The 10,700-nt window shown below is 51.5% G+C and overlaps 1 protein-coding gene across 1 annotated transcript in view; it reads left to right on the top strand.

Annotated features, from left to right (window-relative positions):
• Positions 1–9,638, top strand: part of vps51 (VPS51 subunit of GARP complex) — a 22,825-nt gene extending 13,187 nt beyond the window's left edge. The window contains exons 6-9 of the mRNA XM_043683003.1: positions 1,002–1,214; positions 2,613–2,876; positions 7,328–7,462; positions 8,800–9,638. Of these exons, the coding sequence (XP_043538938.1) occupies positions 1,002–1,214; positions 2,613–2,876; positions 7,328–7,462; positions 8,800–9,060 (873 nt within the window). The 3' untranslated portion in view covers positions 9,061–9,638. The remainder of the gene's footprint in view (positions 1–1,001; positions 1,215–2,612; positions 2,877–7,327; positions 7,463–8,799) is intronic.
• Positions 9,639–10,700: the final 1,062 nt, after the last annotated feature.

Raw genomic sequence — 10,700 nt, 5'->3', positions numbered from 1 at the left:
CAATCCACCCTAACCTGCACATCCCTGGGCACTACGGGGACAATTTAGCACGGCCAATCCACCCTAACCTGTACATCCCTGGGCACTATGGGGCAATTTAGCACGGCCAATCCACCCTAACCTGCACATCCCTGGGCACTATGGGACAGTTTAGCACGGCCAATCCATCCTAACCTGCACATCCCTGAGCACTATGGGACAATTTAGCACGGCCAATCCACCCTAACCTGCACATCCCTGAGCACTATGGGACAGTTTAGCACGGCCAATCCACCCTAACCTGCACATCCCTGGACACTTTGGGACAATTTATCACGGCCAACCCACCCTAACCTGCACATCCCTGGGCACTATGGGACAGTTTAGCACGGCCAATCCACCCGAGCCTGCACATCCCTGAGCACTATGGGATAATTTAGCACGGCCAATCCACCCTAATCTGCACATCCCTGGACACTATGGGACAATTTATCACGGCCAACCCACCCTAACCTGCACATCCCTGAGCACTATGGGGACAATTTAGCATGGCCAATCCATCCTACCCTGCACATCCCTGGATACTATGGGACAATTTAGCATGGCTAATCCACCCTAACCTGCACATTTTTGGACTGTGGGAGGAAACCGGAGCACCCAGAGGAAACCCCACACAGACCACGGGGAGAATGTGCAAACTCTACGCTGTCACCTGAGGTTGGGATCGAACCCGGGTCCCTGGTGTTGTGAGGCAGCAGTGCTAACCACTGAGCCACTGTGCTGCCCTAATGTGATAACAACATTTAAGAGGTATTTGGACAGATACATGAATAGGCAGGGAGACGTAGAGGCCACAGGAATCTCCTTTGGAAAGGCATCATGTGTGAGAGCAGGCCTAGTGGGTCGAAGGGCCTGTTCCTGTGCTGTTCTTTGAGAGCAGTTCCTCCTTGTTCTATCTTGACGGTGCTGTTCTGAGTCTGGTTGCTGTTGCTTTCTGCTGACTGGCCTGTCTGCCTCAACAGGGGGAGTTCTGCAGCCAGGGCGTCCGCGAGGGGCTCATCGTCAGCTTCATCAGGTACATGTGCCACACGGCACGCCAGTTCTGCGAGACGGTGGGTGAGAAGGGCGCCACCCCCCCGGGCCTGCTCCTGCTGCTGTCCCGCCTCTGCCTGGACTACGAGATGTCCACCATCAGCTACATCCTGACCCTGACCGACGAGCAGTTTCTGGGGCAGGTGAGTGACCGGCCCGTGCCATCAGCAACACATTCACTCGCAAACCCCTGGGCAGCGGTGCCTGTACCTGGCTTCTGATAAGCATCGGAGGGGTGGGGCCGCATGGGCTTTGGATCTGGAGCTAGATATTTGAGTTATATGACGTGGAAGCATAGCTTTTTTATAAACAGTTTCCAATCGCTTTCACGTCTCTCAACATGACGATGCCAGTTACACTTTTCAAAAAAGATACGAATCATTCGCGGAAAGAACTCTTGCAGAACAAGAGTTCACTTTCTAAGACTCTTACTGCAGCAAACAGACAATTCAAAATAGACCAAACATTATTTAATTTGCGAGTGATGCTCATTCAGTTGTCGGCGGTCCCTCACAGACGAGGATGACTCTCTCCCGCACTCAGGGTGAGTCCATAGGTGGCTGTACAGACCGAGGGGGCTACCGCAGGCTCTGTTACACTTGGGGCAGAAGGTGGTCGCGGGAAGGGGTGGGTGGGCCGTTGGCATGGCAGTGCACCCCTTACGCTGTTTCTGCCCGGCTTCTGCTTTCTCCCTGACGGAAAGTCTCAGAGGAGCTCGACGCCTTCCCGGACGCTGCGCCCCCACTTTGGACGGTCCTGGGCCAGTGATTCCCAGGTGTCTGTGGGAATGTTGCACTTCCCCGGTGAGGCCTTTGAGGGTATCCCTGAAGCACCACCTCTCTCCCACCCTGGAGCCGTTTCGGAGCTGGGGATAGCGCACCTGCTTGGGGGAGTGTTGTGTTGGGCATGTGGACGACGTGCCCAGCCCCATCGCAGCCGGTCAAGGGGTTCAGTGCCTCGATGCTGGGGATATTGACCTGGTTGAGGACACTGGTATTGGTCTGTCTGTCTTCCCAGCAGAGATACGTCTCCATAAACTAATGAACGCATTTGTGGTACTTATTTTCACATTGTGCCATCTTACAGTCATGGAATGATAGAGATATACTGCACGGAAACAGGCCCTTCAGCCCAAGCAAGTTTCTTAAACTGAACCAATGCTATTTGCCTGCGTTTGGTCCATATCCCTGTAAACCTTTCCTATCCATGTTGTGCAAATGGCTTTTAAATTTTAGATATGCAGGCTTGGAGATTCAAGTTAGTAACAGCCATCCACTGTGACCAGTTATTCTTTGAAACTTCAGAGAATATAATCAAGTCCAACTCTCCTCACGGACCAACCCCCCCTCACCCCAGGGATTATGCCCACTCTGAATCCTATGGTCTGCTCAAAGTGCTGCAGCTACTGTCATTGATAGAACCACATTTGGAGGAGTTTGGCTTCCAATAGGCTGCAGAAGCCAGCTCCGGTCTCCCTGCGCCTCGCGCGGCCCGGGCTCTGCAGTGCTGAAGGTGTGCCGTTGTTTTGATTCCCTCGCCAGGACCATTCCCCGGTGACCCTGGTGACGGTGCTGTGTGCCGACGCACGGGAGGCTGCTCAGAAGCTGCTGAACCACTACGTGAAGGTGCAGGGCCTGAACGTGTCGCAGATGCTGCGCAAGAGCGTGGAGACCCGGGACTGGCTCAACACCATCGAGCCGCGGAACGTGCGTGCCGTGATGAAGAGGGTGGTGGAGGACATCACTTCCATCGACGTGCAGGTCGGGAGGCAGAGGGCAACTGGGGGAGTGCATGGGGATATCCAGGTTAGAGGGGGGGGGGGAGGAGATTGGTCAGTACAGGTCGCTCTGCTATAACGCAACAGTTGTGTTTCTCTGTCCCCTCGCACGAGAAAAAATCTCACTGTGGAAAACCGCTGCAGGAAATTGCGCCGCAGAAGATCGCGAATAGAAAATCGCTATACCCGTTCAGTAGAAAGTCCGCGTTATCCAAACAACACCCACAATGCGTCAATCGCGTTGTAGCCAATTTGCGCTGACGAAACGCGCGTCATGCCGTAACGACCTGTATTTCTGCTCCTGATGCCGGTGGGAATTGGGTTTTGGAGAGGAATGTGGGAAACTAGCCAGGCTTCCTGATTTGGCGGTGCTCAGTTGGCTGGACAGCTGTAATGCCAGCAGGATGGGTTCAATTCTTGCTCAGGCTGAGGTGACAGTGAAGTTCCCACCTTCTTGACCTCTTCCCCTCATCTGAGGCGTTCCGACCCTCAGATTAAACTCGCTACCCCGGTCACCTGTCCCTCTGTCTCCGAGAGAACAGCCCTGTGGCCCTCTGGGATTATAGTGATGTTCCCTTTACCCGCTCCTGACCACTGCCTGTCAGTTCCCGGCTGCAGGTCAAAAAGAACTTCACTGATATTCCCCCTTCACCCTTCGTTCCTCAAATCTAACAGCACTGTTGGCAGAGACTGGAGGATCCTTAACTCAAATACCAGGACATTGTGGAAATGTCTCCAAACAGGATCCAGCAGGAGGTGCTGTGATGCCTGCTTTGGTGTTGGGACGTAAAGTAATACAGCACGGGGACAGACCCTCCGCCCAACCAGTCCAGGCTGACCATGATCCCAAACTAAACTAGTCCCACCTGCCTGCTCCTGACCCATATCCCTCCAAACCCTTTCCTATCCATGTCCTTATCCAAATGTCTTTTAAACGTTGTAACTGTACCCGCATCCACCACTTCCTCAGGAAGGTCATTCCACACACAGACCACCCTCTGTGTAAAAAAAAGAAATTGCACCTAATGTCCTTTTCAAATCTCTCTCCTTTCACCTTAAAAACGTGCCCCTCGTTTTGAATTCCCCAGCCTAGGGGTGAAGACGTTTGCCATCCATCTTATCTCTGTTCCTCCTGATTTTATAAACCTCTTAAGTTCACCGTTCAACCTCTTCTGGTCGAGTGAAAAAAGTCCCAACCTTTCGGATCTACTTTTATCTCTCAAACCCTCCAATCCTGGCAACGTCCCGGTAAGTATTTTCTGACCCCTCTCCAGTTTAATAATGTCCTTCCTGTAGCAGGGCACCCAGACCCTGGACACAGTGCTCCTGAACAGGCCTCACCAATGTCCTGGACAATTTCGATATGACGTCCCAAATCCGATACTCAAAGGTCGGAGCAATGAAGGCATGTGTGCTAAACGCCGCCTTAACTTCAAAGAATGATGTACCTGAACCCCTGGGTAGTGTCTGTTCTACGACACTACCCAGGGCCCTACCATTAATTGTAAATGTCCTGTGTGTTTTACCAAAATTCAATACCTTGCATTTATCCAACTTATCCATCTGCCAATCCTTTGGTGCTTTTTTATTCATATGTGGGATATGAGTGTCACTGGCTGGGCCAGTGGGTGGCTCGGAGGGGGGTGGTGGGGGGGGGTAGACTTGGAAGGTGATGGTGTTCACATGTCTCTGTCAAGTTTGGGATTATAGTTTAATGTTATCCTTGGAGCATGTGTATTGGAGCGCCACTGAGTATTGGTGAAGTCAAGATTAGGGAGGGGGCAGGGGATGTGGGTGGGAGGTTTGTGTGGGTCTGAGATTTCCTTCCCTAAAGGGCATTAGTGAACCAGTTTTTTTTTCCCCCCAGCAATTGGCAATGGGTTCATGGTCATTGTTAGAGTTTTAATTCCAGAGTTTCTATTGAATTCAAATTCCACCATCTGCCACGATGGCATTCGGACTCAGGTCTGCAGAACATCATCTGGATTAAAGTCCAATAATAATACCTCTTGGCCATTGACTCCTCTTGCATTAAACAATAGAGTGGCAAGAGAGAGGCAGTGACAACATGCAGACTCCTGAGCATCACATCAATGGCATCAATTTCCTCTTCGGATGTGAAACTTAAAAATGATTTGTAAGACTGCCAATTGAGTAGGGGGATAGAAACTAATTGGATCGCTCTTTCAGATATCCAGCACAGGCACACTGGACTGAATGGCCTCCTTCAGTGATTATGATTCCGTGATTTAGATCAATCAGAGTTTACATGGCATCAGTAAAAAGCAGTCATTTCAACTTTTCTTTCTCTAGTTGCCCTAGAGCTAATCATCTTCAGCTGTTTTATCAATGACCTTCCATCCATTTTCAAGGTCAGAACTGAGGATTGTTTGATTAGATTCGATTCCCTACAGTGTGGAAACAGACCATTTGGCCCAAAACGTCCACATCAACCCTCCGAAGAGTAACCCACCCAGACCCAATCCCCAACCCAATTACTCAACATTTACCCTGACTAATGCACCTAAGCTGCACGTCCCTGGGCACTATGGGACAATTTAGCACGGCCAATCCACCCTAACCTGCACATCCCTGGGCACTATGGGACAATTTAGCATGGCCAATCCACCCTAACCTGCACATCCCTGGGCACTATGGGACAATTTAGCACGGCCAATCCACCCTAACCTGCACATCCCTGGACACTATGGGACAATTTAGTACAGCCAACCCACCCTAACCTGCCCATCCCTGGGCACTATGGGACAATTTAGTACAGCCAACCCACCCTAACCTGCACATCTTTGGACTGTGGGAGGAAACTGGAGCACCTGGAGGAAACCCCACGCAGACACGGGGAGAACATGCAAACTCCACACAGTCGCTCGAGGCTGGAATCGAACCCGGGGCCCTGGTGCCGTGAGGCAGCAGTGCTAACCACTAAGCCACCGGGCCGCAGTACGATGTATTCAGTCCTGATTGTCTTGCAGGCGGGTGTTGTCACAATGGAGGCGAAACATCTCCTCACCAGGCAGTCGGTACACAGTTCTGAGTTCTCCCTGGGACTTTTTTTTAAAGTAAGACAAAAGAATCACGAGTGATTCACAAAGACCCCGAAGGACTTTGGCTTTGCTTTCAGGTGGTTGCTGGCTGCTGGAGCTTGACACTTCAGTTCTTTGCTACTGGAGTGAAGCCTTAAACAGAAGGGTTTCCTCTTAGGAAGCTGAAGAGGTGGATTGTTTTATTCTGGACTGGAGAGAGACAGCACATCAGAATAAAAACTGTTTTACCGAGTCATGGAGTTGACAGCATGGAAACAGACCCTTCGCTCCAACTCGTCCATCCCGACCAGGTATCCTAAATTAATCTGGTCCCATTTGCCAGCACTTGGCCCATATCCCTCCAAACCCTTCCTATTCATATACCCATCCAGATGCCTTTTAAATGCTGTCATTGTACCAGCCTCCACCACTTCCTCTGGCAGCTCATTCCATACACGCACCACCCTCTGTGTGAAAAAGTTGCCCCTTAGGTCCCTTTTAAATCTTTCCCCGTAAATCTATTCCTCCTAGTTTTGGACTCCTCTACCCCGGGAAAAAGACCTTGCCTATTTACCCTATCCGTGCCCCTCATGATGTTAGAAATCTCTATAAGGTCACCTCTCAGCCACTGATGCTCCAGGGAAAATAGCCCCAGTCCATTCAGCCTCTCCCTATAGCTCAAGCCCTCCAACCCCGGCAACATCCTGGTAAATCTTTTCTGAACCCTTTCACGTTTCACAACATCTTTCCTGCTGCAGGGAGACTGGAATTGCATGCTGAATTGTATTTGCCTGTATTGGAACAGTTGATGGTTAGTGGGTAATTAATATACTACCTTATTAAGTATTTCACGAGCACAAAGTTATGCCAAATCATCTTTTTGTTGTATTTTAACTGCGGCGTAAGAATAAAATGTTTTGAGTAAGGTTAGTTGTGAACAAATCGATTCATATCTGGAACACACTTTCCTTTGGAAAGGGCACAGTGGCTCAGTGGTTAGCACTGCTGCCTCACAGTCCCAGGGTCCCAGGTTCGACTCCAGCCTCGGGCGACTGTGTGGAGTTTGCACATTCTCCCCGTGTCTGTCTGGGTTTCCTCTGGGTGCTCTGGTTTCCTCCCACAGTCATAAGATGTGCAAGTCGGGTGAATTGGTCATGCTAAATTGCCCGTAGTGTTAGGTGCATTAGGGTCTGGGTGGGTTACTCTTCGGAGGGTCAGTGTGGACTGGTTGGGCCGAAGGGCCTGTTTCCGCACTGTAGGGAATCGAATCTAAAAAAAAATATAGAAGTGAGAGAGTCTAGGGTGTCTCCATCAGATACTTTGGGGGTTCTGCTGTGGGCCGTAACACAGATCTCCACCTGCTGAACTCTATCCCTGTCCTGGCCTCCCTGTGCGGTTTTTACCCGTTGCTTGTCGTCTGTCTCTGGGTTGATGCCAGGTTTGTCACGAGCCCATTCAGCTCCTGTTATGTCTTTGCCGCTGCAGCGCTCCGATGGACACCAACCTCCTGAGTAACATCCAGAAGCTCTTCTCCGAGCGGATAGACATCTTCAGCCCCGTCGAGTTCAACAAGGTGAGTGCCCTTCTCTCCTCCTGCTTTGCTCATTGTTTGCAGGCCATTCCCGTCCCCACCCGCCTGCCTGCCCGCCCTGAGTTTGGTCTGACCCAGTGCCAGTGAGACCCCCCCCCCTTCTCCTGTCATCTTTGGACAAAAGTCCCGTGAGGAGCAGGAGTGGGTCACTCAGCCCCGGGGCCTGCTACACCCTTCTCTTACATTGTGTCTTTTTTGTTCTCACAAGGATCTATTCCCGCTGCTTTCCTCTCCAACCCCTCGACTGATTCTCCTCCAGACCATTTCCAAGCTTCTCTTCACATTCTCGGCACCCTCAGCCCCCCGCCCCCCACCCAGAGGGGGTTTGCCTCCATCTTCCTGCTCCTCCAACAGCATCCGGGCCGCCCGCAAATCTCTCTCTCGGTAAATCCCACATCCACACCATTCTGTGCAGTGCCATCACTCGTAACTTTCCTGCGATTGTATTTAAATCGTTCTGTGGCCTTGCCACTTTCCCGTCTCCGCAACTTCCTAAACCCCCACCCCAGCTCCCAAACTCCTGCAGGATGATTGCTGGCTTCTAACGCCGGGCGCTGGAACAAACCCCAATTTCCAAACCCATGTCTTTGGTGGCTGACTGGGCTGCTCAGCTCTGGAATGTCCACAGGAAACCACTTTGTGTTATCTCTCGCTCTTTCTCTCTCTCTCTCGTGCTGTTTGTCTCTCTCACTATCTTGCGTTGTCTTGCACTGTCTCACACGTTCTCTCTCTCTCGCTGTCTCTTGCTCTCTCTCTCTTTATCTCTTGTGCTCGCTATCACTCTCTCACGCTCTCTCCTTTACAAGATCTGATCTTTTTCCCCAGGATTTTGGTCACCCATGCCAACATCTCTAACTTCACTCATGGCCATGATAAATTGCGCTGTACTGTCCAGGGATGTGCAGGCTGGGTGGCTTAGCCATGGGAAATGCAGAGTTGCAGTGTTGGGATAGTGGGGGCTGGATTTGGGTTGCACGCTCTTTGGAGGGTTGGTGTGGACTCGATGGGCTGAATGGCCTGCTTCCACACTGTACAATCCCCTTAAGTGGGCAGAAACCTGCCTGGTGCAAACCGACGGGGGGATTCTAATGAACTGAGTGCAGTCCTAACCGGGTTCTCTTCCTCTCTCTCTCTCTCTCTCTCTTCCCCCCCATCCCCATCTGCAGGTCTCCGTTCCACACTGTACAATCCCCTTAAGTGGGCAGAAACCTGCCTGGTGGAAACCGACGGGGGGGATTCTAATGAACTGAGTGCAGTCCTCACCAGGTTCTCTTCCTCTCTCTCTCTCTCTCTCTCTTCCCCCCCATCCCCATCTGCAGGTCTCCGTGCTGACAGGGATCATCAAGATCAGCCTGAAGACCTTCCTGGAGTGCGTGAGGCTGCGCTCGTTCGGCCGCTACGGGCTGCAGCAGATCCAGGTGGACTGCCAGTACCTGCAGCTCTACCTGTGGCGCTTTGTCTCCGACGAGAACCTGGTGCACTTCCTGCTGGACGAGATCGTCGCCAGCACCGCCCACCGCTGCCTGGACCCCGTCACCATGGAGCAGAGTGTCATCGAGGTCATATGCGAGAGGGGCTGACTGGGGTGCGGGGAGGGGGTGGACCTTCCCCTCAGCTCGCGCATCGATCCCCTGGGCGAGCGTGTCGGTCCGGGACAGATCGGCGCCAGATGGAGTCGGACGCTGCTTCGGTCCACTTCCTCGTCCCTTCCCCGACTTAGATAAGGGGAGCAGGAGTACGTCAGTCCACCCTGTGGGGATTCCATGAATTCTCCTTCTGAATTCTGTTTGTCTCGTTTAACTGTGTGCTGCCCTTTGTCAGTTTCATTTTCTCCAATCCTATCACTTGGTTTCCTCCGCACCCAGAGTTATATTGGTCTTGGTTTGACTGTACTGGAGAGGCTGGGTGTCTGCAGTCACCCTCGCTCTCTCGTGCGTCTCTTTTACGGTGTCCAGGTTCAGAGTCTGTGGCTACTGGAGCTTGTCTGATTCGCTTCAGTCTGTGCTGAGTTGTTGTGCAGCTCACTGTCCCTCCAGCGGCTTTGTAAATTTCTTGCCTGGTGCGTTTAAAAACTTGCAAATAAATACATAATATATTTATTCAGTCTGGTGGGGAATTAAATTACACGTGCGTTGGAATAAAATCTTTGCCTTGTGAACCCGGCTCGTTGTGGATTTGTGATTTCAAAGTCTGGTATTTCCTGCAGCATTGACCACTCGCTAAAAAAGACAGCCAAAGACTTTGAGAGATTTTACACGGGATTTACTCGCATATCTGGAATTTTAGAACAAAACCAGTTTCCTTCTGGACCGCGCACTGTCACAGGGTCAGTGCTGAGGGAGGACCGCACTCACAGGGTCAGTGCTGAGGGAGGACCGCACTCACAGGGTCAGTGCTGAGGGAGTGCCGCACTGTCGGAGGGTCAGTGCTGAGGGAGGGCCGCACTGTCGGAGGGTCAGTGCTGAGGGAGGGCCGCACTGTCGTAAGGGTTATACTGATATTGGAACACCATTCAAGAGTAAGGCGGTAGTAATGTAACTGGAATTGCAATCCAGAATCCCAGGCTAATGCTGTGGGGGTCGTGACTTCAAATCCCACCACAGTATTTTTAAAACTCAATGAATAAGTCTAAAGGATTATGCCATCGCTCAGAAATGCAGAACTTGGAAATGTTGGTGAAACAGACGCATTGGAGAAACTTTTCAACTTGCATCCATCAGGACCAACACAAGAATGCCAAATTTCAGGGGGTCACAACAATTTACACTGCGTGAGAGTGAGGATGCTGATGGTGTCACATCTCACTGGGATGGCATCCTGGAAATTAAGCCCTGCCGCTCCCTGCGTCGTCATAAAGATTTTGTGAAAGAATGCAGTCTTCCACAATTTACCTGTTTTTCAGACTTGGGTTGACTTCCTTGCAAGAGACACAGAGCAGCAGCTCCACAAATTGTGAGGGTCCTGACGTATTGGTCGAAAATCACAGATTATTAGTGTGGGGAAAAATAAACCGGGTTTCCACAGCCTTTTAAGGGTGTTTTCCTTTACTGTAGAGTGAGTCCAGCAGAGTGTGGGCTAGCTGGGTTAGCCATGGGAAATGCTGGGTTACAGGGACAGGGTGCTGGGACGGTTACCTGGGGAAGGGGTGGTGGGTTACTGGGGGTTATTTGAGACGGTGGGGGGGGTTACCTGGGGAAGGGGTGGTGGGTTATTGTGGGTT

This window comes from Chiloscyllium plagiosum, chromosome 45 (genome assembly GCF_004010195.1).
Source record: "Chiloscyllium plagiosum isolate BGI_BamShark_2017 chromosome 45, ASM401019v2, whole genome shotgun sequence".
NCBI classification, from domain to species: Eukaryota; Metazoa; Chordata; class Chondrichthyes; order Orectolobiformes; family Hemiscylliidae; genus Chiloscyllium; species Chiloscyllium plagiosum.
Note: the sequence above shows the minus strand (reverse complement) of the source record. Positions and strands in the feature narration are given on the sequence as shown.